At 60.4% G+C, this 25,030-nt stretch overlaps 4 protein-coding genes across 5 annotated transcripts; all 4 read left to right on the top strand.

Annotated features, from left to right (window-relative positions):
• The first annotated feature begins 278 nt into the window (after positions 1 to 278).
• On the top strand, positions 279 to 2,241 carry MYADML2 (myeloid associated differentiation marker like 2). Its single transcript, XM_084273396.1, has one exon. It carries the CDS (start codon positions 651 to 653, stop codon positions 1,557 to 1,559), a length of 909 nt encoding a protein of 302 aa, XP_084129522.1. The 5' UTR covers positions 279 to 650; the 3' UTR covers positions 1,560 to 2,241.
• A 3,457-nt stretch (positions 2,242 to 5,698) lies between these two features.
• Positions 5,699 to 10,799, top strand: PYCR1 (pyrroline-5-carboxylate reductase 1). Its single transcript, XM_084273624.1, has 7 exons — positions 5,699 to 5,821; positions 5,921 to 5,991; positions 6,087 to 6,266; positions 6,826 to 7,047; positions 7,528 to 7,620; positions 7,986 to 8,149; positions 8,255 to 10,799. The coding sequence occupies exons 1-7, from the start codon at positions 5,755 to 5,757 to the stop codon at positions 8,412 to 8,414; spliced, it is 957 nt and encodes a 318-aa protein (XP_084129750.1). The 5' UTR covers positions 5,699 to 5,754; the 3' UTR covers positions 8,415 to 10,799.
• A 1,055-nt stretch (positions 10,800 to 11,854) lies between these two features.
• MAFG (MAF bZIP transcription factor G) lies at positions 11,855 to 17,868 on the top strand. 2 transcript variants are annotated; one of them, XM_084273348.1, is made up of 3 exons: positions 11,855 to 11,933; positions 15,806 to 15,867; positions 15,956 to 17,868. In XM_084273348.1, the coding sequence occupies exons 2-3, from the start codon at positions 15,832 to 15,834 to the stop codon at positions 16,406 to 16,408; spliced, it is 489 nt and encodes a 162-aa protein (XP_084129474.1). In that variant the 5' UTR covers positions 11,855 to 11,933; positions 15,806 to 15,831; the 3' UTR covers positions 16,409 to 17,868. The 2 variants fall into 2 exon arrangements, with proteins under 2 accessions (XP_084129474.1, XP_084129473.1); XM_084273347.1 differs by lacking the exon at positions 11,855 to 11,933 and adding an exon at positions 15,637 to 15,659.
• Positions 17,869 to 20,069: 2,201 nt separating this feature from the next.
• SIRT7 (sirtuin 7) lies at positions 20,070 to 25,000 on the top strand. Its single transcript, XM_084273767.1, has 10 exons — positions 20,070 to 20,185; positions 20,271 to 20,408; positions 20,890 to 20,994; positions 21,972 to 22,042; positions 22,157 to 22,229; positions 23,269 to 23,367; positions 23,835 to 24,071; positions 24,316 to 24,396; positions 24,552 to 24,658; positions 24,738 to 25,000. The coding sequence occupies exons 1-10, from the start codon at positions 20,090 to 20,092 to the stop codon at positions 24,955 to 24,957; spliced, it is 1,227 nt and encodes a 408-aa protein (XP_084129893.1). The 5' UTR covers positions 20,070 to 20,089; the 3' UTR covers positions 24,958 to 25,000.
• The last annotated feature ends 30 nt before the right edge of the window (positions 25,001 to 25,030 follow it).

The raw sequence follows: 25,030 nt of genomic DNA, 5'->3' as shown, positions 1-25,030 counted from the left end.
CACAGTGTGGCCGGTCACAACCCACGGCCACGGGCAGCCCCCGTGCTGTGGGGCGGCCGCCGGGAGAGCGGCAGCGTGCTGGTGACCTGGGTGCCTCTAGAGGAACAGCAGAAGGGTCATCACAGCTCCGGTGGTAAATAATACCCGCTCATGGCAGTGGAGGGGGAGGCCAGACTCATTCCAGATCTATTAATACAGCCCCTATTTATACCCTGAGGTCCCTGCGACCGGTGCAGCAGAGCTACAGCTGCAGAGCTGACAGGGAGTAAATGGCAGCCTCCGGGGAGAACGCGATCCTCCCGGCCCTGCAGCGGGGAAGGGGACGGTGAAGGGACGGCACACGGGTAAGTCCAGACCCGAGGACGCGGAGCGAGCCGACTGCAGCACCCCGGGGACGCAGGCAGTGGGCAGAGCCAGGCAGTAACCTCCCTGCAGCCGGCCAGGCTGTGCTGAGAGGCTGCCGGCAGCGCTCGCTCGGCATCACGCGCAGCACCTACCGATACCGGCAGAAGACGAGCTGGGGACTGCAGCTGCCGCTCTCCCGATCCAGCACCGGGTGTGACTCGGGACAAAGGAGACAAACCCTGTAAAGGCCATTCAGGGTGGGGAGCTTTAAGGGTTTTAAGGGCCTTGCCTGCCAGGCTGGGAAGATGATGGAGAGCTCCGGAGGGCCCTATTTGAACACGGCTGCTGTGACGGCCCCGGTGGGAATAGCTCGCTTGCTGCAGATGGCGTTCGGCTGCGCCACGTTCAGCCTGGTAGCGCACCGGGGGGGGTTCAGCGCCGCCTACGGCACCTTCTGCATGTTCGTCTGGACCTTCTGCTTCGCCCTCACCACCTTCATCATCACCTGCGAGTTCACGCATCTGCACAGCTGCCTGAGCATCTCCTGGGGGAACTTCACGGCCGCTTTCGCCATGCTCGCCACGCTCATGTCCGTCACGGCCGCCGTGATCTACCCGCTCTACTTCGTCCAGCTCGGCTGTTACCCCATCGGCTGTGAGGTGAGAGACTTCCGCATCGCAGCCAGCGTCTTCGCAGGCCTGCTCTTCGTCGCCTACGCCGCCGAGGTCTTCCTAACCAGGGCAAAACCGGGACAAGTCACCAGCTACATGGCCACCGTCTCCGGGCTCCTGAAAATCGTGCAGGCCTTCGTGGCCTGCATCATCTTTGGGGCGCTGGTGAACGACAGCGACTACGGCAAATACGTGGCGACTCAGTGGTGCGTGGCCGTCTACAGCTTTTGCTTCGTGGTGACGGTGGTGGTGGTGGCCATCAGCGTCACCGGTAAGACGGCCTTGCCGTGGTTCCCCTTCGAGCGCTCCGTGGTCGTCTACACGCTCGGGGCTGTGCTGCTGTACGTGAGCGCAGCGGTTATCTGGCCAGTGTTCTGCTTCGACAGCAAGTACGGCTCCCCGCGGCGCCCCGGCCTCTGCGCCAAGGGCAGGTGCCCCTGGGACAGCCAGCTGGTCATCGCCATCTTCACCTACGTGAACCTGCTGCTCTACGTCGTGGACCTGGCGTACTCCCAGCGCATCCGCTTTGTCTCACACCTCTGAAGCGCCGGGTCTGCCGCCGCAAAGCCGTCCCGGTGCGCGCCGTAAGTGGCAGGCACTGGGGATGCAGCAGGACAGAGGATGAGGGGAAGGGAGGCACTGGTTGGGCATGTGTGGGTGAACCAACCCTCGAGGTCAAGACTGACTGGACCAGCAGTTAATGCCCCGTGGCGGGTGGGCTGTGGCCAGCGTTGGGAAGAGCCCAGTTCCCCCATGGACTGGCCTCTGCCTCGGCTGCCTGGCACCGGCGTGCAGAAACAGAGCGGCTCAAAGCACAGAGACTGACTGGCCTGTCCTCCCCAGAGAGCAGAAACGCCCGCTGCGAGAGCGGCTCTGCAGGCTACTGGGTTGCCAGGCCAGATATTAGGAAAGACACCAAAGATTTTGAAACTCTTACCGACACTTAACCATAATCAAGTGACTACCCAGGAAGTGGCAAAGTCAAAAGCTGCAGCAAGGAACACCAGTTCTGGGGATGAAAACCAATCCCTCGGAGTTTGGGTTAGCTTGGGCTGTGTGGCGAGACACGGGATGCTTGTGAGTGTGGGAAATTCCAGTCGGGATGTTTCTGAGATGGACATCATAGCTGTAATGCTGTTTTGAAGGTTACCAGTCCTTTCCCTCCTCCTCTCCTCTCCTCTCCTCTCCTCTCCTCTCCTCTCCTCTCCTCTCCTCTCCTCTCCTCTCCTCTCCTCTCCTCTCCTCTCCTCTCCTCTCCTCTCCTCTCCTCTCCTCTCCGGCACAGAAAAATTTACCCTCAAGCTTTGGGGAGACCCCAGTTCTGCAAACCAAAATGACAGCTTGCAGAATCAGGGCTGTGCCACCAGGAAGGAGGGTGCAGGACAGAGCCCAGCTGCAGAGGAACAGCTGAGACTGGCATCCTCACTTGAGCAGGACCAGAAGGGACCCTGGCACATGCTGCATCTCAGTTCATGTGCCACCGTTCCTTCGTCCCTGGTGTCAACCATCCTTTTCCTGGAAGCTTAAGGATAAATTCTGGGGGGAATTTAAGGGGGGGTGAGGGGGGAAGGGATGCAGAGACGAATTGATCTTGCAGCAGTGTGTGGAAAACCAAACTGGGGAGGAGGAGGGCACAGGCAGGACATGACAAAAGCTGCGTCTGACGGTAAGAAACGGGGAGTGCTGGCGCAGACCAGCTCAGGCACTAACCATGCCAGGCTCCCCGCGTCACCCACGAGCTGCATTTCTCTGACCCATCCCTGACAAAACACCCACTTTGAAGTCCCACATTGCATAGCTCAGATTTCAAGCTTAATAGGAAGAAATGTTCTCCCTTTCTGGTCCAGCAAGAAGCCAGAGCAGCCCGAGTGCTTGTGCAGAAAGCATGCAGACTAAATAGGCTTGATTAAAATCCAAAGTAGCTGGCTGTCAGAAGCAAGATTTATTTTTTAAGCAAATTAAAATAAAGCTGAATGGCAGGCTCACATACCACTTCTCCAGAGGTTGGTTTTTTTTTGTACTTTTGCTCTCTACACAGCTTTTATTTCACCAGACACGAGCTTTCTGCTGGAAGGCACAGCTCGATCCACGTCAGCCTACGGATGCGGCCCCAGTAAAAGTACGTGGGCAAGACGTCAGAGCCGCCTGGCTGACGTCCTTTGTAGCAGAGTCTCTCAGGAAAAAGGGACACTTACTTTTCAGCAGCACTTTGCACAGGGTTTGAAAAGCAAAGGGGAAAACTGCTGGGACAGATAAACCTGGTACCGAGAGGTACCAGCTCAGGGACTGGGACCCAGCGTAAGGGGAAGGTGCCAAACAGCCTCCCAGGGGGGTTCCAGCTGCCTGGCCAGCCTGTTCTAGGGCAGGACCTGAGACTGGCTGCTCTGGGTGCAAACTGGGCTACTGGAGAGCTTTGTTTCTTGTCACCCAAACGCATCAAGGGGCTGAACAAGTAAGAAATGCTGACTTGGGGAAATAAACCTATTTGCACCCAAGAGCCGCTGCACGCACGAGGAGCCTGGCACATGTATGACATGTTCCTATCACACCAGTCACCTGGGACTAATTAAGCTTGAGGGTTACTCCCCTTATCAGAGGGAAAACAATCAAACAGGCGGCTGTGAACCATCGTGGCTTCTGTTGTAAGAGTCAAACCCACGGAGGCTGGAGCACTGCCTTAGGAAAGCACCTTCCCACAGAGCACAGGGTGGCTCTGAGGGGGCTGGTGGGGCAGGAGGGGGATGGCAGCAGTGGGTGCCCTGTGGGCAGGGGCTGCCTGCCCTGAGGATGCCACACATCTTCCCGGCAGCGAGGTCTGTTGGAAAGCCCCTCAGCTGGTTCACGCTCTTTCCCTGCTCCACGTGTGCCTTTTGCCATGAAGTGTGTGCACCAAGCAGGGGCCATCAGCAGGGACACAACAAAAGCTGCTGAGGGCACGTTTGAGGCAACAGAACCAGCACTGGGGACATGGAGAAAGGCCCAAGAGGGACAGGTAACCAGGAGATACCAGGGGTAAAATTCAGTGGCTTCACAATAAGGAGGAAATAGAATTTAACATGGAAATGATGATACCACTGACTGGAGGAGTGGAAAGACAAGGCATTGCCAAGAACAGTGTGTTCGGATTTTAGCTTTCTCATCTGCCAGCCAAAGATTGAGCAAAAAATGTTAGCATGGTCAAAATGGCAAAAGCTGATTGTGTTGACAACAACCCACTCTTTTAGGAGGGAAAAAAAAAAATCAAAACCTCATGCTTCAGTGGTTAAAACATCCACTAACCATTGGAAACTATGAGATTGCCCAATCTGGGACAGCGAACATCCGATATCTGCTTAGCAGGGCTCCAGCATCCAGCTCTCGTCACGATGCAGTTAATTAAAAAACACTTTTATTTCCAGAGCTCCTCTTTCCCCCTTAATTAATAAGTCGTGATCAAGCGCCTGGCCACAAACGAGGCTCCCCAGGACGCCCGTCACTCGGCCTGTTTGGGAAGCCAGTGGCGCTGGGCGCAGCCAGGCCGACCCGCCGGCGCGGGGAGATGTGGATGGGAAACCCCGACTGGACACCGGGCCGGGCTCCGTCAGGCTCCGCGCTGAGGTTTGTGTCTGGGTTGGTTCTGGTGTTTGGGGTTCAGGCCCCAAGATGTGGGGGGAATACCCGTTTGTCCAGAGAGGCCCTGAGACGCTGGGGGACACGCACCATCCAGAGAGGCCCCGAGATGCTGGGGGATGCCTGCTGGCCAGAGAGTCCCTGAGATGCTGGGGGACACGCACCATCCAGACAGGCCCTGAGACACTGGGGGAGAGGCCCCAAGACGCTGGGGGATGCCCGCTGGCCGGAGAGGCCCCAAGATGCTGGGGGATGCCTGCTGGCCGGAGAGGCCCCGAGATGCTGGGGGGTGCCCGCTGGGCGGAGAGGCCAAGGCCAGAGACCCCGGGACGGAGCGAGTGCGGGACACGTGCCGCAGGAGCGCTGCCCACGCCCCCGGTGCCACACACACGTCCCGAGGCCACTCCGGTGTCTCCGCCGCGCTACTCTGGCCGCCCCGAGCACTGCCCGGGGCGGCAGACACATCGCGCCAGGCTACCGGGTGACCAAGGTCCCGCACCCGGGAACCCGCAGGCACCGGGGGCTGCCCCAGCCTCCCCCGCCCCGGGTCCCCGCGGGGGAGAAGGGGGTGACCGGCCGTCCCGGGCTGCTCCACTCTGGAGCATCCCGGGCACACGGCGGCTGGGAACGGCCCGCGCCCCCACGCCGGGGCCAGGCTGGAGGGGCGGGAGCCGGGCCGGTACCGGGGAAGGGGGCGGGGGGGGTGGGGGGGAGGCCCGGAGCCTTCCCGGTGGCCGCCCCGCGGGGCACGCGGCGGCGCGCGAAGCTTCCAGAAGTGCGCGCGCCACCGGCCCGCGGCTGCGGCGGGGACACAGCGCCCCCTGGCGGCACAGCGCGACCACGGAGGGGCCCCGCCACCCCCGCGCACGACGAATGATGCAACTCCCGGCGCCGGTTACCCCAATAGCTGGCGAGAGCCGCGCGGCGAGGCCACGCCCCTCCCTCCTGAGTGGCGGAGAGACGGGGAGGCCCCGCCCCGCCGCACGCCGATTCGCCAACCGCCGGCGCCCCGCCCCCTCCGCCACGCGGCGGCTCCGCCTCCCTGCGCGCTGCGCGGCCACGTGGACGGCGGCGCGGCCGCAGGTGTCTCCGGTGGGGCCGAGCGAACCGGCTGCTCCCCGCACCGACCATGAGCGTGGGGTTCATCGGCGCCGGGCAGCTCGCCTTCGCCCTGGCCCGGGGCTTCACGGCGGCAGGTGGGCGCGGGGGAGCGGCGGAGGGGGAAGGGGAGGAGGAGGGGGGGGTGGCGGTGCCGCCGACGGGCCGCCCGGGCTGACGCGCGGTGCCGTTCGCAGGGGTCCTGGCCGCGCACAAGATCACGGCGAGCTCCCCGGACACCGACCTGCCCACCGTGAGCGGGCTGCGGGTGAGTGAGGGAGGGAGCGAGGGAGGGAGGGGCGGCCCTGGACCCCCCGGGCAGGCCCCACGACAGCGGCCCCCGTCTGTCCCCAACCGCTGCAGAAAATAGGCGTGAACTTCACGGTGAGCAACAAGGACACGGTGAAGAACAGCGATGTCCTCTTCCTGGCCGTGAAGCCCCCCATCATCCCCTTCATCCTGGACGAAGTGGGCCCCAACATCGAGGCGCGGCACATCGTGGTGTCCTGCGCGGCCGGTGTCACCATCAGCTCCATCGAGAAGGTGAGGGGGTGGCTGGGCTGGGGGGGGGACACCCGGTGCCCGGGAGGTCACTGCTGCCAGGCAGCACCGTGTGCCAGCCTGGCCGTCGGCTGTGACACTCCTGTAGCCCCCCCAGCAGCTGATGTGAGGGGCTGTGCCCGTCCTCACCAGAAGGAGCTGTAAGAGGCTGCACACCCGCCCTTCCATGGCACGAGGTGCTATCAGATCAGGTCTTTTCTTCTCTCAACAGTGGTGGGTCCCCTCCCCCTGAACCTCTGCAGCCTTTGTGCTGAGGGTCTGCACGAGCTGCTCTGGAGACTCGTGACTTGAGGTGGGAACAAGGCGTTCAGGGGGTGTCGCTCCCAACAGCAGCTCCCCATTTGCTGGTGCTACCAAAAACTTCCCGTTTAAGTTCTGGCTGCTCTCAGGGAGCCTGGAATGCAGGAGTGTCTCTCTTCCCTCTGCTTGCGCCGCTCTTGCCTGTGGGGAGCCTCCTCCCAGGCAGCTGATCTGCTGTGCCACATCAGCACTAAAACTCTTCTTTCTCTTCCTTCCCTCTCCAATAATTTCCTGCCCCAAGAAACTCTCTGCCTTCTGCCCCACACCAAAAGTGATCAGATGCATGACCAACACCCCTGTGGTGGTCCGGGAAGGTGCTACGGTCTATGCCACCGGGACCCACGCAGATGTGGAGGATGGGAAGCTCTTGGAACAACTGATGGCCAGCGTAGGCTTCTGCACTGAGGTGGAAGAGGACCTGATAGATGCTGTAACGGGGCTCAGTGGCAGTGGCCCTGCGTATGTATGTGCCCCTTCCTCAACTTGGGACAGTCTTGGGTTGGGGGGGGGCTTTGCATGTGCTGGAAGTCTTTGCAATTCCAGTTGTTTCTTGTTTTTCTCATCCCTCACGATGGGACATACAATCCAGCTATCCATTTTATTACCAGTTTGGGTCAACAACAAAAGTCCATTACCAATCAGATGGGTCTGAAGTCCATCGCCAGCGCGCAGCATCCACATGCCTGCGTTGCAAAACGTGGGTCTGCACTTAGAGTGATGCAGAACCTGAATTTCTCCCATTTTCCCTCCCCTAGCTGGAGCTAGTGGGAGGGGAGGCTGGCATGGCAGCCCAGTGGTGAAGGGGAATGGGGGGTGGTGCTTCTGTCAAGTCTGTATGTGATGGGAGTCACAGGGTCACAGTGGAGCTCTGGCTTCTCTTCCCTGAGAGCATCAGCCCTGGAGTAGGGACTTGGAGTCACCTTCTTCTTCTGTCTGGTCTCAGGCATTCACTGCCCTGGACGCGCTGGCAGATGGGGGAGTGAAAATGGGGCTTCCTCGCCGGCTGGCTGTTCGACTGGGAGCACAGGCACTGCTGGTCAGTATTCCCCCCTCCAGGACACAGATCTGAGTCTGTTCCCACCCTGTGCAGAGTGTTCTGCACATCACAGGCTGAAACAATCTCGGTCCTTTTACTGAATCTGCTTTAAGAAAGGCGCCTGGTTTGCCTGTGCAGGCGTTCCCAGCCAGGGGATGTGGGACCTGTCCACAGCCATGGTGCTGCCGTGGGAGCCGTGCCTGCTCTTCAGGCTGTGCCAGCTCTGGAGGGTGTTTTGGCACCCAGCTAGAGGCTCTGGGACACTGGTTTTGCCCCCCTGATAGCGTGGGGCTGCCCTGTGCAGTCTGTGGCAGTCGGTCCCTCAGTCAGAGCTCTGGCAGCTGTTTTCTCCCTCTCACCTGCAGGGTGCAGCCAAAATGCTGCTGGAATCTGAGCAGCATCCTGGTCAGCTGAAGGACAATGTCTGCTCGCCTGGGGGAGCCACCATCCATGCCCTGCACTTCCTGGAGAGCGGTGGCTTTCGCTCACTCCTAATCAATGCCGTGGAGGCTTCCTGCATCCGGACAAGGTGGGCACCTAGGAAGTGCTAAAGGGCCTGCAAACCTTGCTGTGTCATTCCTCCCCACCTTCTCTTCCTTCTGCTATGTCTCTCTCTCCCACCACCCCGTTGCAGGGAGCTGCAGCACCTGGCAGACCAAGAGACGATCTCCCCTGCAGCCATAAAGAAGACTCTGCTGGATAAGGTGAAGCTGGAGTCTCCATCTCTCTCCGTGGCGTCCACCAGCAAAGTCAGTCTGTTTGCCAGTAAGAGCCCGAGCAGCAAGAAGAACTGACCATGCTGAGCATCAGCTCCTCCACTCCCTTTCTTGTTTGTCCAAGGAGAAGCGCTTACTCTGAATGTTGGTGTCCCCCATACCCAGCTCTTGGCTGGCAGCAGCTTTGGGGCAGTGCAACGCTGTAGAAGAGGGTCTTCAACCTGTAGTGCAAAACGTGGCTCTGCACTTAGGGTGATGCAGAACCTGAATTTCTCCCTATTTTCCCCCCACTCCTGAGCTGGAGCTAGTGGGAGGGGAGGCTGGCATGGCAGACTGTCCCTGGCATTGCTGTTCCCTGTTGGGCAGGGGTGGTGCCATCATCAGAGCTTCACCGAGGGCGATGTTTGGCCAGAAGCCTTGGACACCCCTAGGATTCGGGCAGTGTTTGTGGTGTCCCACACAGAGGTGGTTTCTAATAGGATTTTTAAAGAGGTTTTGGAATGTCTTCTGGTTTCAAAGGTTTGAAACAGGCCTGGATTCCTCTTGTCCCATGGATCCCTCTTGTCCCATCTTAGTTCTGCTGTCAGAGCTTGTCTTCATTAGCTAGAGCAGATGCTGCCACGCAGACACAGAGCTACATGCTGCCTTAGAGGCTGGGCCCTAGAGCAGCTCTCAGAAAAGACCAAAGTTCCTCTTCCCTGTCCCCATCTGCCTTGACTTTGAGAGACACCTGGGCCACAGTCTGTTCCAGCCACCCCTTGTCTGCTCTGCCTGGTGTGGGGAACTGTGAGCTGCTCCCTGTCCCTCCTTCACTGCTGGCCTGGCTTGGGTGGCTGGGCAGGTGGGGGGGTAGGGAGTGCTCCCTGTTCCCTCTGACACCTCTTTGTGCTCTCCATGGGCAGAATCTGCTCCTGCATGCCCATGGACATGTTGCAGCATCACTGTGCTCCCTGACGCTCTCCTGGCTCTTTGCACTGCTCCTGGGGCAGCCAGGAGCAGAGCTGGAGTGGAGGACAACCTCCTCTGGAGAAAGCCACCATCTGTGCTGGACACTTGGTCTGCAGCAGTGTTTTGTATCCAGCTGCTGGGTTGCTGCATGGGACCCTTCCTCAGCTGTACCCCTTCCTCAGACTGCATCATCAGTGCCTGCTGACAGTGGCCACTCTGCAGTCACTCTGCTCAGTGGCTGGTGGTGGACTGGGTGTCCCTTCCAGGCAGCATTTCTCCTGGCAGAGCTCCTGGGCTGGTGAGATTCAGCACAGCAGCCCTTGGTGTCGCCCTATCTTGGTACCCTGGGATTCTCCTTTTTCCTCTGAAGGTGTTGCATCACCAATGGCTAGAAGGGGAAAGCACCTAGAAGAAGGTTCAAACACCTAGGAAGATGTTTGGGGCTGCTCTGTGCAGTTGCATCCCAAGTTCTTTAGAATACAAGACTGAAGGGAAACACGCCAGGTTGTGGCTCTGACCTTGTCCCAGCTCACCTAGCTTGTCCTGCATGAGCCTCAGGAGGAAAGTCAGTCCCTTCTTGACACAAAAGAGTTTCAGGCAGGGATTGAGAATGCCTGGTGCCTGTCCAAGGACGGGGACTTGATTGGTGAAACATGATGCTGTGGCTTTGCAGAGGAGGAAAGACCTTCACTGTGCTGGTCTGGAGACTTTCCCATGTCTGACTCCCAATCAATGAGTGAGAAATGGCAGCCAAGTGTAGGGTGCAGGAGGAGTGGTCCCTCTCCCCTTCGGACCAGTGCTTGCAGGGGAGGAGTCTGGCCGTGGCTGTGGTAGCATCGAGCAGAGGGTGGCCCTGCTCGACCCTTCCTGCAGCAGCCTGAGCACCAGGCACAGCATGAGCAGGTGCTGCTGTGTCAAGGGCAATGCAGCACTGCTCTTCCCAGGGCAGAAAGGACCAGTGCTCTGGTCAGGCAGAAGGGACTGCAGCCTGTCATCAGTAAGGATGGTCAAGCTTTCCTTTGTCACAGTCTTGGGCACCAGCCCCAGCAGCACCACTGAGATGACTGCCTGCTGCTTTCTACAATTCCTCTGCAACCAGCCAGCCTCCCTGGGTGGCTTCCTTGCTGCTCTGCTTCTGTCCCAGAGCCTGACTCCTGTCTCAAGCAAGAACTGCACTTGGCATGTGAGCTGCCCACAGGGCTGCAGTGGGAGCGACAGGCTGGAGGGGGAGGGAACAGATTTGGGTGGGGAACTGCCATGCTGTGTTCTACCATGGGGCATACTGGGGGCCCACAGGTAGGACAATGTTCAAGATGGGCTTACTGTGTCCTGAGGAATCCTGGACGTGCAGGTGATGTGGGAAAATAGTTCTGGCATCGCTGCAGGGGCTGCCCAAGGTGCTAGTGATGTTAGAGCGTGTTTAGTGCTAGGCTTTCAGCTGGTAGTGGGGAATGACTGTAAGCATGACGGATGGTTGCTCCTCTTCCCTCTTTACATAATAAACAGCTTCTCTGACAGGGCTGTGGCTTGTCCCAGCTGTTTGGACTGGCAGTGGCCGTGGCTCTTTGCTGCTGGAGGTGTGCAGCAAACCTGCCTGTGAGGCTGGCGTGGGGCTGGGGGCAGGGGAAGCCCATTCCTCCTGGCACCCACGGCTCCTGAGCAGCACTGCCAGTCCCACAGGGCTCCGTGCCACCGCTCCTCACGGGCATGAGGAGGACACGGGGATGACTGCAGAGCTGGTGCCACAGCATGATGGAAACCAGCCTGGGTGCTGAGGGGGGAGGAGATCCCAAAGGACTCGAGGTCACGTCCCTGCAGCGGGGCTGAGCGCCCAGGGCCTGGACTGCGTCCCCCTCCGCAGCATCCCCGCTCCGCTGTGCCCCTGCGCTATGGGCCCGCGGTGCTGGCAGGGCAGGACCGGGCAGAGCCGCAGCACGTCAGGGCCCGGGATTGATGCTTTTCGGCTTCAGCCCCGGAGCCGGGAGAGCTGCGGCGGAGCCGCCTTCTCCAGGTCAGCGCGTCCGGCCGAGGCGCGGCCGCTCCTCCTGCGGCCCCGCAGCCCAGACGGACGCGGGTGCGGGGGGAGCGCGGGGCTGCGGCCGGGCAGGGCCGGGTGGCCGCGCTCTCCCCGGCTCGGAGGTCGAGCCGGGATGCGGACCGGGGCGGGTGTGGACGTGCGCACCCCCCCCACACACACACACCCCGCTGCCGCTCCCCGCGGCCACGCGTGGCAGCCCGAAGGTCACCTTTCCCCCGCCCCGCCGCCACGGCAGCTGCTCTCCGGGGAGGCCGGGAGATGCCCCGCGGGGGGACGGGGCTCGCCCCGCACCGGCGGAGGGCGGCAGCACCGACCGAGCCCCGCGCGCACCCCGGGCCGGGCGGGGCCTCGCGCCCGCGGCGGGACGTGGCGAGCGGGGGGGACGCGCGCTGCCGCCGCCGCCTCCCCGTTAAGGCGCCGCCCCCGGCAGCGACGCGCGTCCCCCGCCGGGCCCGGGGCGGTTGCGCCGGGCGCTTCATGAATGGAGCCACGTGACCCAAACATCACGTGACGCGACCGTGAGCGGCGGTGGCGGCGGCGGCTCGCGGCGTCCCGGTCCCTCCCAGCGCGGCCTCCCCGCCCGGCCCCGGCCCCGGCGGCTCCGTGAGGAGGTGAGAGCCACCGGCACCGGCCGCGGCGACGGCCGGCGGCGGGTGCGGCCGCGGGCGGCGGGCGCGGCCCTGGCACCGGGCGGGGCGGGGCGCGGCGGGCCGGTCCCCGGGGGCGGGCCGGGGCGGGGCGCGGCGGGCCCGGGATGGTGGCCCGGTGGCCGGCTCGGGCCGTCGCGGCTCGGCGGGTTTCGCCGCTGACTCACGGCGGGAGTTCCGGGGCCGCGGTCGCCGCGCAGCCCCGCCGCCGTCCTTCCCTCCCCACCCCCCCTCCCGCCGCCCCGCCCGGTTCCCGCCCCGCGGACGAGCAACAGGTGCGCGGGGTCGCCGGTCTGGGGCCTGTCCCGCTCCGTCTATGGCCGCCGCTTCCCGGGGTCGCCAGCGGGCACCGCGGGCGCGTTCCGCCCGGCGGCTGCCCCGGCGCCGGGCCCGCCCCTCTCGGTCCCGTTGCCCCGCGCTGCCTCGGCCGGGCCTGCTGCGGGCTCCCCGGTTCCGCGAGGCTTCCTCGGCGACCCCCCGGTTTTCCTCTGACTGGGGAGGGAGAGGTGTGGGGCGGGTGGCGACCCCCGCGGGGCCCCCTCGGTACCGGGGCTCGGCCGCAGGCGGGACACCCGCGCTTCCCGGCGCCGACGGGGGGACCGGGGCAGGGGGGGGCGGGCTGGGGGCGCAGCGTCCCCGGCACCGGGCGGGCTCCCTGCGGCAGGGCTCTCCGGGGTGCGGGTCCTGCTGCCCCGCGCCGGGGGTGCTCGGGCTGCCCGTGGGACGCGGGGTGGGTGCTGAATGGGGTGTCCGGAAGCCAGTTCTTTCCGTAGCTGGGCGAGCGGAGCTAAAACCGGCTGGGTGGCAGGGCCGTGAGGGGAAGCAGGGGGGGTAAAATTGCCCCCCCCGAGCGCCCTGGGTTGGACGTGAGCTCAGCGGGGACACCCCGGAGGGGTACAGGAGAGCTGCTGGCCTGACTCCCATCTGCATCCCGGGGAGTCATCCCATCTGTTGGGGTTCCTGGGAGGGCTGTGCGAGCTCAGTTCCCAGAAAGCAAACAGAACCCGGTGTGAAATCCACACCGGGAGAGAGTTGTGCAGCGTGCCCCACCGCTGCCAGCACACCGCGCTCCTCCCCCTGCCCGGAGCTGTGGAGCACAGCCCCGTCCTCTGCCTCCCCCATCCCCATCCCTACCAAGGGGTCTCCCTTTCTTCCCCCCCCCCCATCTCCCAGCGCCGTCTCCGGGCCGGCCTGCGCTGGAACGGGTGACGTCAGCGTGTTTACACGGGGCTCGTGGCACGGTTCCGCGATCAGGAATGTGGAGAATGGGGCCTGCGTTGAATCATGCGCGGTGCTGTCAGCTCCCTTGTGTCGCCTGTGAGCCGAGGAGGGAATTGGCCGCGCTTGTGCTGAGTTCAGGCCTTTTGAGCTCTGGGGAAATGTGTTGAAGCTGCATTTTCCCCGTCGCAGTCATCGCGCTTGGCGCTCCCGGTGTGCTCTTTCTTCGGGAAGCTATCGAAAGCTGAGCGATCAGCAGTCTGGAGACTCAGGCCAAGTTTGGTCTCTGCCTTGGTGCCAGTTCCCTGGGTGTCCTCTGTGCGAGCTGCCCAACGATCCTCCGAGCGGGACCCAGGAGGCAGCCAGCAGTCTCCAGGCTGTTCTTCCCACTCCGCTGGCTTGCACGATGCTGCATCTCATTTTGATCCCGTGGAGAGGGGACCGGGAGGGGTGGCATCCCCAGGTGCCTTTGGGGATGATCCTGTTACAGCTTCAGGAGGCTTCAGGCTTAGGAGGTCGGAATTTCCTCTGGGTGAAAATGTTTTAAGCCTAAAGCTCCAGAAAAGTTAAACTGCTGTTGTCAGGGGCTGGGACCAGCCTCTTCTCTGCCCCCTTCTCGGCTCTAGTCCTTGTCGCTGCCTTTGCAGCCACCCTGCTGACTCCCCAGTCTGCCCCAAGGGCTCTCTTCCCAGTACCCTGCCTCACACAGCACCCTGCCTGTTTAATGACAGCTCTGCCCTAACGAAGGAGGCTCGAGTGCTTGGCAGGCTGATGGCAATTCTGTAGTGACACAAGGTGATCAGGTCTCTGGGGGTCCCTCTGACCATGCTGGCCCTCAGCCCCTGGCACTCGCCAGGGGATGGTGCCCAGGTGCTGAAGGGGTGAGGTTGGTCTCCCCAGCTACTCCCTTCCTTCCCCCCTTTTCCCAGCAGCCGTGTTGCTTGCCAAGCAGCAGTAGAGGGAAGAAATGCAGCCGTTTGGGAAGGAGCAAAGAGTTGATTTGATGAAGCGGTCGCTTGCGCGCTGTCCGTTTTGTGTTAGCCTGCTTCATCACAGCTTCCTCGGGCAGCAAAGGAGCCCTTTCCACACCAGCACTGTCGGGTTGTAGTGGACGTCTCACTGGAAGGAGCATTGTCCTCCAGGTATAAATAGCCTCCTGGCAGGCTGGAGGCTGTGGGAGTGTCTCTACTGCTGTCCCAGGGAATGCTGACCCCGTTCACCTCTGGAAGGTGGTGGGTGTATTGCAGGGAGCCTGTGCCACAGCTGCTGGAAGAGCAGAAATTCATGTTTGCTGACTTGTGCGTTTGGTTCTCGGCTGTAACTGCATCAGCACCTCACGTTCAGCAAGGCAGCAGCGAACAGAATTCCTGCTGGCTGTTTGGTGCTGAGGAGACAAAAGGTGGAGAAGGGGTTTGTGGACTGAGCGCTGGCCTCGCCTCGGGAGCCGGGCTGTTCCTGGCTGCAGCTGAGTGTGTCAAGCAGTATCTGAGTGGATTAACTCATTGGGCAGTGTAGCTGCACTCTGAACTGAAGGCTGAGGGGAGGAGGTACGTAGGGATAGAAGCAGGAGCTCGGGTGTGATCCACTGTAAGAACAGGCCTGGGAATTGCTCTTTTGAGTTCTGACGTCCTGTCTCGCATGGCAGCAGAGGGGGCTGCTCCCCGCTGGTTTTGGTCACCCTGAATCTTTGTTACTAGCATGGCTTGGTCCTGAAGATAGAGGAGAGGGAAGGTGGTTTTCACCTAGGGACCTTCTCACAGGGGAGACCCGCAGCTGGGGTCGGCTTTGTGTGACTGGGATTGCTGTGGAGCCATCGGCTGGGATTCCAGCACGCCCAAAGGCCTCCTTGTGCTGCGGTACCGGGCTGTCCTCCTGCTCCTCAGGAAAGGTTGGGTGCAGAACTTTGACTTGCACCTGGATGCGCTCACTTTCCTGGGAAGCAGAGAAAGTTTGGAGAGGCGTGAGCACGGGCATGGGGTTCTCCTGCCCCGCAGGGTGCCCAGCCAGGTGTGTTGCAGAGGCAAAGGCTTGCCCTGCACTCCTTGCCCAGGGTCGCGTGTTCTTGAGCCATGCTGGTTTGGGACCTTGGGTGCTCCTGGGATCCAGAAAAGGACTCTTACCCTCTGGGCTGAGCTTGGGCACCTGTTGGGAGGGCGTGCTGGAGCAGCCAGCTGCCTTGCTGCGCTTGGGAGCGACAAGGCTGAGAGGCTGGGAGCGCGAGGCGCAGAGTGCCGGCGTGCTGAGTCAGCATGACTGGCCCGGAGCAGCCGTGCTCTGGACCCAGCCTGCTGCCTGCCAGGCTATTTTTAAAAATGTGGCTTCCGTGTACTCTGACTCCTCCTTGTTTTTTAATTTCCCCCACCCCAAGCCAAAAAAAAAAAAAGGCAACAAAACCCAGTGTTGCCACAGTCTCCGTGGGAGTAGGGGTGTGGAAGGGCAGCAGCTTCTGCTCGGGGACGGAATCTGCTGCTGGTGAGTCCAGCTCAGTCGGGTGCTTGTCAAGTGTCGTCTGGGGAGGGGAGGGTGGGATGTGCAGCAGCACCTGGACCCTGCCACAGGAATGTCCCGGGCTCTGCTGTCTCCAAGGGGGAAATAACATGACCTTCCTTCCCTTCCAGAACCTGATTGACAAGGCTGTCGTGTTATGACGACCCCCAACAAAGGAAACAAGGCCTTGAAGGTAAAGCAGCAGGTGAAGGAAGGGGGTGCGGGTGGCGGGTGCGGGCACCGTTCTGGGTTTCATGAGTTCGTGCCACCTTCTCTTCCAGGTGAAGAGGGAGCCAGGCGAGAATGGGACCAGCTTGACAGATGAGGAGCTGGTGACCATGTCTGTGCGGGAGCTGAACCAGCATCTACGGGGCCTGTCGAAGGAGGAGATCATCCAGCTGAAGCAGCGCCGGCGCACGCTGAAGAACCGGGGCTACGCGGCCAGCTGCAGAGTCAAGCGTGTTACCCAGAAGGAGGAACTGGAGAAGCAGAAGGCAGAGCTGCAGCAAGAAGTGGAGAAGCTGGCCTCTGAAAACGCCAGCATGAAAATGGAACTCGATGCTCTTCGCTCCAAATACGAGGCTCTCCAGAACTTCGCCAGAACCGTGGCCCGGAGCCCCGTCACCCCTGCGCGGGGGCCTCTCACCTCCAGTATGGGGCCCCTTGTCCCTGGCAAGGTTGCTACTACTAGTGTCATCACAATAGTGAAATCCAAAACGGACGCCCGGTCTTAGTGAAGCGAGTGCTGCCTGAGCTTGTCTGTGCAGGGCAATTAGGCACAAAACCAGCCTGGAATCCCCAAAGCACAAACCCTCCCCACACGGGTCTGGGTTCCTTCTACTTGGCCCAGGACTGGCCTGCTGATCACTCCAGTTTTCTTTTGTTGTGTCCAGATTGGTATGAGCAGTGGTGGTGCGTCCCTTGTCCTGTGCAGACACAGCCCCCTCCCCACCCCTCCCCAGCCCAGCGGTCTGTAGTCCTCGGGCGCCCTTGGGACAGACTGCGAGATCTTGGTTTCCAAGCCAAAGAAAGTCTGTGCAGGGCGATGGAAGGGCTTTGGGGAGGGTCTGGAGGAGGGGAAGGGAGGTTTTCTTCCTGGGGCCGGGAACCCTAATTTTTCAGTCACTTCCAAAGGCTTTTACTTCATTACTCTTCCAGGTGGTGCATCGCGGTGCCCGACTGCCAGGCGCCTGAACCTGCTGCTTTTGTCTCCTTCGGTACCTGTAGTTGCAGTTGGGGTGTTCTGTGTAATAGGTTTTTATTCCTTTCTAGGTGTGCCTCTGTGCCCCAGCCGTGGGTTTCCTTCAGACGTCCGTTGCGTTTAGCCGTGTAAACTAGCAGTGGTGGGAAGGACGGTGCAGTCGTGCCCTGCCCCAGCGATGGGGAAGGAGCCAGGACAGAGCCCTTGCAGGGGAGGGAGGGGAGGTACCGTGTGGACTGCAGGCCGGTTTTGTGCCTAATGTGTTGCACTGAACAAGACCAAAATCACTAGTTGTTCCCGTGTTTTGAGGGTATCAAGTGTCTCTAGTGTGATGGTTTACACGACCAGTTTATGTGGTTAAATAGCCCTTTATTTAAAGAGAGAAACATCGTTTTAAGAGTTATTAAATTATCTAAGTTTAAAAAAAAAAAGTCAGACAGAAGAGAGAGCGTATTTATAGTCAGCTTTTTTTATCTGAGAGGGCGAGAATATTTGACCATACGAATGGGGAAATATTCTCGGGAGACTTTGCTAGTTAAAAGTTAATAAATAAATAATTTTAAAGTTTCTCATGAACCTCCCGCAAGCTGTTTGTGGCTCTGAGGTTAGTTTTTATAAAGAGTTATCAGACTTTATTTATAAAACTTAGGAAAAAAAGAAAAAAAAAAAAGAAAAAAAAAAACAAAAAAAAAAGAGGCAAGTCCTGTTTGATATCTTTTTGCAATTGTACCAAAAGTGACTTATTCTCAACCTTGCTGGCTTCTTCCCTTGTGTCCCCTTGTGTAGAGCTCTCTGTGCTCTCCGAGCTCGTGCGTGGCGCTGTGGTGTGGTGGTGCCCGTGGCTGCCCGTGCCGTGTGCTGTCGTTTTCATGCTGCTGTCGTCTTTTTTTTCCCCCCTAAGCTCAACTGAGAGATGGAGTTGGAACCCCTCTGGATTCTCCAGGGAGGATTCTGGTGGTGGGGAGGGGGTGGGGGGATGGGGAGAGAGGCGCTGCTGTTCTTGGAAGGCAGGAAAGAATGGCTGGTGCGACTCAGTAGGGATGCCTGGCTGGAAGACGCTGCTCTGCAGAGGCAGCTGGGCCTCTGGCTGAGCAGCTGGTGCCAGGTAGCTGATACCTGAATGGGGAGAACCTTGTCCTTTCCTTCCTCCAGCAAAGCTGGTAGGGAAGTAACTCAAGGGAGAATTGTCCAAGTTGAGGAGGAGACCGATGGGATTTAACTCTGGAATTGGATCCTGTGTTCGGAACTTCTGTTGCTCTTGGGGCTCCCCTGACAAGAGGAGCAAAGCTGCCTGTCCCCTGGGCTCTGCGGGGCCAGCGCTGGTCCGGAGTGTCTGTGTTGCTGGGAACTAAGCGGTGCCATAGTTGCTGTCTTTCCTGGTGCAGCTTCTGTCTGTGGGCGCTGGAAGAGTGCTTAGACTCACAGCTGTGACGCAGCTGAGAAGCTATTTGTGGCCAGGCTCCATTTCCACAAACACTTTGATTTCCCCCACCCCACCCCTAGCTTTCCCCTCCCCAAAGATTTGAGCTGATTACTTGAGTTGGTTTAGAGAAGCAGGAGGTGGGGGTGAGGCCCGTGTGATCTGGCTGCTGAAAGTCTCATGAGCGGAGGGGGCAGGACCAGGACGGCACAAGTGAAACCGCAGGTCTGTGGGGAGGCAGGGTTTGCCATCCTGGGTGGTTTTTGGTGATGTGCTGCTGACGTAGCTGAACTGATGCTGCTGGCCTCTGGGCTGAGAAGCAGGCAAACCTGATGAAAGCTGTGAAGCCGCAGGAGAGGAGGAGATAATTGGTGGGGATTTCCTGCTGGAGGGGGAGAGCAGCTTTGTGTTGATTGATGGGGGGGGGGGGGGGGGGGGGGGGGGGGGTGAGGGAGAAGCTGCTTGGGATGCTTCTCCTGAACTGGGAGAGGGTCAGAACGTTGCCTCCAGGCTTCCCCCTCCCAGCCCTGGGCTTTTTCTCTCAGCTGCAGTGTCTGACATGCTGCTTCACAGCCATTCACCGGACAGGCGATGTGCTGAGCAGCACTTGCCACTCAGCTTTGGGCTCTGGCCTTTGTCTTCCAGCTGGTGATGTGGTGCCTGGGAGAGGTGAGACACTGAGACCTCTGGGGCGTCAGTCCCAATCCTGTCCCTCCTGGGCCCAGCCTGAGATCATGCCTGGCTGGAGAGTGGCTCTGAACCTATTTGGAGGTCTGACCTCCACAAGGTGAGCAGCCCAAGGGCCTGTGTGTGGGGCCAGAGGCCGTGGTGTGAGGAGAGCCTGCAGCCTCGGCAGCAGCCCTGCTGCTGCTGCTGGCAAGGCCGTGCCGCTTCGGAGCGGGATGTGAGTCAGGAGGGCCGAGCAGGCCCCCGGTGCTGGCTCCACCAGACGTTGAGGCCGGTGTCTCCTGTGCTCACTGGCCTGTGACCCCAGCCCGCTCCGAGCGCGTTCGATGAGGCCTGTCCAGGCCTGGATGCCGCCGGTGCGGCAGGTGAGCTCCACAAGGCACTGGGCTGGGTGCTGGCGGGGACATGGTCCCCCCACACCTGCTGCTTCCCCTGCTAGCGTGTCGGCTTTGGGTCTGTTCCCAGTGAAGCCTTGGCCCCCGAGGGATGTTCTGCAGCGCCCAAGGAGTGTCCGTCCTGCTCCGGGGGGGGCCAGTGCCCATCAACAGGGCACCGAGCCAGGCTGGCCCCAGCCCCTCTCTCGTGTACAGCCCCCTGGGGTGTGACAGTCGGTGTTCTGAGGTGCTCGTCCTTTGCTTCCCTGCCGTGAAGGGTGTCTGTGTTCTTTCTCTTTGCCTGGGGCCGTTCCCCGATGGAGGGGGGGGGGGGGGGGCAGTAAGCCCCGCGCCCCCCATTACCCGCCTCGCCGCTCCCTCCCGGGGCAGGACGGGGAAAGCCGGAGGGGGGGGTCCCCGCCCCGGGATGCTGCGGGCAGGGGGGGCGGCGTGACCGACTGGCTGCTGTACATAGTGTCCGCGCGCGGCCGCCCGGTTGTACGTGACAATAAAGCGCTTTCCAACTGCCGCCGCCGCCCTGCCGCTTCCTTGGGGGCGCGGTCCGCCGCGGCGCGGGGGGACGCTGCCGCTGCCGCCGCTGCTGCCGCAGCATCCCGGGGCGGTGCCGCCAAACCGCCGGCGGAAGCTGCGCTCGGGCCGCTCCAGGAGGGTTAGCGGAAGCGGGGGCGCGGCCCGGCAGCCCGGTAGGCGGAAGCGGGGCGCTTCCGGGCTGATGGCGGCCGGCGGCAGCCTGAGCCGCTCGGAGCGGAAAGCGGCGGCCCGCGCCGAGATCCTACAGCAGGAGGAGCAGCGGGACCGGCGGAGACAGGTACGGCCCGACCCGGCCCGGCTCGGCTCGGCTCGGCCCCGCCGCTACCGCGGGGCCGCCGTGACCGCCCGCGTGTGCCGGGCAGGTGTGCCGCATCTGGAGGAAGCCGCCGGCGGAGCGGAGCCCCGAGGAGTGCCAGGTGCTGGGCGAGAGCGAGGAGATCGTCAGGGAGCTGGAGCGGCGCCGCAAGCGGCGAGAGCGGCTGCGCCGGCGGCAGGAGGAGGTGGGCGGCGGGGGGCGGCCGGGGGGCGCGGGCTGAGGACCGGCGGGGGACAGAGGGGGGGTTTGTGGGGAGAGGAGCTCAGCGCGCCCCATCGGCCGCTGCGGCCGCCAGGCTGGGTGCTGCGGGGTCGGCCCTGGAGCGGCGGCAGGCCTGGGTGGGAGCGCTGCTGGTGCCGCCTCACCGGCAACGCCCCCGCGGCTGCGGCCCCCGGTGCCACCCCCGAGCTGTCTCTGCCTCAGCCGTACCCTCAGCAGCTGCCGGTTCGGGCTGGGCGGGAGGGTGGATCCGCGTGTGCTGCTCTCCAGAAAGCTTCTCCCTTCCCCTCTCCCTTGGGCCAGGCCTTTCATTTAGCAACCACCTCTGATCGGGTCTGTGTTGCTCGTCCTGGCCAGGCCGGGGCCACGCAGCTCCCCTGTTCCTTCCCATCTGGGGATGTGCTGTGTCTTGGAAAGACGTCAACCCCCTCAGTTGTATTTTCCAGGTGTGTGATGAACCAGAGGAGCTAAACAGAAAGGTTACTGAGCTGGCTGCAGCTGTCCGGAATGCCAGGCACCTTGTCATCTACACAGGAGCCGGGATCAGTACGGTAGGATTCTCTGAGGGTGAGCAGCTGGACCTCTAGGAGCTCCTTTGGGCTCCTTGCAATGGGTTTTGTGGTTTCTGAACGGCTGCATGATGTGTGCTATGGGATGCTGGGTTGATGCTGCTGCGCTGCAAACCGTGAGCAAGAGGTTTGGTGGTGCACCTGCTGCTCAAGAGACTCCAGGGCTGCGTCACCCCAGTGATGAGTGTGCTGCTTAAACAAGGCGATCCTGAGTCTTCATTCAAGTCTCTCCTTTTAATGTAAAACCTAAAAGCAAGTTAGTTAATTAACATCTGTGTTAATGGACGAGTGGGAATAGCAGCTGGTTATCAGAACTTGTGTCCCTGCCCATGGCAGGAGGATTTGGAACTTGATGATCTTTAAGGTCCCTGCCAGCCCTGACCATTCTATGAACTTATAAATTTCAGTCTAAGAAATAGCTGGGCTCTGGGAGAGTGGAAATCTGGTCCTGCCTCTCCTAACATGTCACCTCTGAAGTCTGAGATGGGAACCTTATTTTCTTTCCCTTTTCTGCTGTCCCTGCTGATATGGGGCACGATGCTGGGGTGGGTGTACAAGGGCCAATGTCACAAGTGCTTTTGCTGAAGAGGGTTAAAGTGTGAGCAACCAGAAATCAGAGCCTGGTGAAAATAAGGAAAGGATCAAGAATTGAGTTCTTTGTAGGGAAATGGGAAGCACTGAGGGTCAGAAGGATTTCTGGAGGGATTCCAGAATGACAGAAAATAAATACTGGAGGTGAAAATGAGAGCTGTGAGGTGGGAGATGACAGAAAAAACGTGAAACAAAGACTTCCCTGTGATTAAAGAACCACTGCACTAGAAAACTTGGAGTGAAGGGGAATGCACCAGTGAATGGGGTGTGTGTGTCTGGCTGTCCTGGGTGAGAGCAGCCTGGTGTGTCTGTGCAGAAGAGGCACGAACCTTCCCATCAGGCCTCACTTTTCTCTCCTGATAACACAGGCAGCTTCAATCCCGGACTACAGAGGCCCTAATGGCATTTGGACGTTGCTGCAGAAGGGCAGGACCATCAGGTGAGGAGAACAGCTGAGCTGTGAAGCAGAAAGCTGACACTGAAAAGAGAGATTAGTGACAATTCCAACCTCTTTTTTTTTTTTTCTTTTGTTTTTTCCTGTGCTTCTTGTCAGGGCTTCAGATCTGAGTGAGGCAGAGCCCACGCTCACCCACATGAGCATTGCCTGCCTGCACAAGCACAACCTGGTAAGACACTGCACCTCACCTCTCTAAGTATGACAAATAAAACCCAACAGTGGGGGAAAAGCCTTTCACAGGGTTGCCTAACTACTGTTTTTACTCAGGTGGGTCCACATCCACATAGGAAAAAGCATCTGTGTTCACATGCAGCCAAGTCTCTGTTCACCTAGCTCCTGACAGTTGCTCTGGCAGGTCTTCCCCAGGTGCCTTTTAACACCTTGTGTGTGCCTCCTGGTGAGGCTGCTGTGGGCATCCAGCCATGGAGTCAGCCAGGCCTGGTAGAGCTCTGTTCAGCAGAAGGAGTGGTTTGGTTTAGCTCTCACCACAGTCTGTTCTCCATGCTTTCCTTCAGGTAGTTCTGCTCTGATGCCCAGGGCTGCCTGGTGTGAATTGAGGCTGTCGTGGTTTTAACCCCAGGTGGTGCCCGAGCACCAGGCAGCTGCTCACTCCCCCCTTCCTGCTGTGGGATGGGGAGGTGAATGGAAAAAAACCCACCTTGTGGCTTGAGATAAAGACAGTTTAATGGGATAACAAAGAGAATGTTATAATTATTATAAAGACTATTAAATATATAATGTGATATTAGTATAAAAATACATATAAAACAAGTGGTGCACAAATGCAGTTGCTCACCACCCACAGAAAAGGACCCACCCAATGCCCAGTCTGTTTCTGAGCAGCGATCCAGCCCCCCAGCTAGCTCCCCCAGTTACCTACAGAGCATGATGTCATATGGCAGGGAGTATCCTTGGGCCAGCCTGTGCCAACCACCCTGGCTCTGCTCTCAAAGGTTCTTGTGCACCTGGCCAGGCCTGAGAGCTGAAGAGTTCCTGACTCAGTGTAAACACCACAACTACCTGGCAACAACTGAAACCAGGAGTGTGTTACCAGCATTATTCTCATCCCAAACCCGCATCTCAGTACTGTGCCGGCTGCTAGGAGGAAAATTAACTCTGTGCCAACCAGCAGAGAGACATGGGTGTCACCTGTAATGCTTCCAGAGTCCTCTCCCTGTGTGTCAGCTCAGTGTTTTGTTCTCTTCAAGGTGCAGCATGTGGTGTCTCAGAACTGCGATGGGCTGCACCTGCGGAGCGGGTTACCCCGAGCAGCAATATCCGAGCTTCATGGCAACATGTACATAGAGGTGAGCGGCCAGAACAGGGGGTGGGTTCTGTCTGGTGGCCTCACAAGAGAGAAGGTAAACTACATACCTCCCACTCGCTCGAGAGGAGCCAGGATGGGTCAGCCTCTGCCTAGTTCCTGTCTTCAGGCTGGCAGGTTTGGGGTGAACTAGTTAGCGAGCACCACAGCAGAGTGTTCTGTATGAGTTGGTGGCTTTTTCCTCTGTACTTGCTGGAACCTTCTGCTTCTGACTCCACTTCCTCTGACCTCCCTGCTGTCGTGTAGCCAGCAGGCACCCTGTAATTCCACTTGCTAGCTGAGGTTTCCCACACTTTTCCAAGTCAGCACCCAATCCCTTGGGTGATCCCTTTTTACTGCTTCCAACCAACCGTCCCCAAGAAGTGCTGCACTTCTGAAGGAGAAGTGCCTGGGTGTCGTGGGCTGGATGCCAACGATGTTAACGGGGTCTTTGCTTTCGTTCTGCATCAGGTCTGCACTTCCTGTACACCCAACAGAGAGTACGTGCGAGTGTTCGATGTGACGGAGCGCACAGCCCTGCACAGGCATCACACTGGCAGGATGTGCCACAAGTGTGGGGCACAGTTGAGAGATACAATCGTCCACTTTGGGGAGAAGGGGACGTTGAGGCAGCCCCTGAACTGGGAAGCAGCAACAGAAGCTGCAAGCAAAGCAGATGTGATTCTTTGTCTGGGTTCCAGCTTAAAGGTAACTTTAGAGACTCGGTGAAGATTGTTAGCAGCATTCCCTCTTGGTGATACACCTTGGTGCTGAGCAGTCTCCTCCCAAACAGACAACTGTAAACTCTGGTGTCAGGATTCGCCCACCATCTGTGATAGTCTCTCTTCCTCCCTCTTTCCCCTCCTGGTAATACATTCCTTTTCCTCTCGCTGATACGGGTCACGGTTACAGGTGCCTTTGGCTGTACTGATAATCTCTTGTTTTCTGGCAGGTTCTGAAAAAATACCCCCGGCTTTGGTGCATGAGCAAGCCCCCTGCTCGCCGCCCAAAGCTCTATATCGTGAACCTGCAGGTGAGAGCTGCCTGCCCTGGGGCTGGGTGGGTTTGGGAGCATGAAGGGTCCCCGAGCACGGGCGCATCCCGGGCAGGGACCCTCCCTCCCCCCTCGCTCGAGGGGACCCTGCGGGGAGATGCCTGCAGCCGCGGGTCTGCTGTCCCCCCCTGCAGTGGACCCCAAAGGATGACCTGGCCGCCCTGAAGCTGCACGGCCGCTGCGACGATGTCATGCGGCTGCTGATGGCCGAGCTGGGGCTGGAGATCCCCCGCTACGACCGGTGAGCGGCTCGGAAACGGGGACCGGCCGGACCTCGGGGCCCGTCCGGCAGCCGTCCCACGCCCGCCCTGTCTCCGCAGGGCGCGGGACCCCATCTTCGAGCTGGCCGAGCCGCTTCGCTCCGGGGAGGAACGCACGCACTCGCGGAAGCCGGTGGCCCCGCCGCCGGGCACCGCGCCGCCGCGGGAGGAAGAGGAGGAGGAGGAGGAGCCGCGGCGGGAGGAGGAGCCGCCCGCCCGTGCCGGCGGCTGGCTGGGCCGCGGCTGCGCCAAGGGCGCCCGGCGCAGGAAGAGCAACTGAGGGCGGGCGGGCGGGCCCGGCGGGGCCGCGCCCCGCGATGGCGGCGGGGCGGGGCGGGGAGGGGCGGGCGGTG

Source organism: Gallinula chloropus (genome assembly GCF_964237585.1).
Source record: "Gallinula chloropus genome assembly, chromosome: 20".
In the NCBI taxonomy this organism is placed as follows: domain Eukaryota; kingdom Metazoa; phylum Chordata; class Aves; order Gruiformes; family Rallidae; genus Gallinula; species Gallinula chloropus.
The sequence above is the reverse complement of the archived record's forward strand: the minus strand, read 5'-3'. Positions and strand labels throughout refer to the sequence as shown.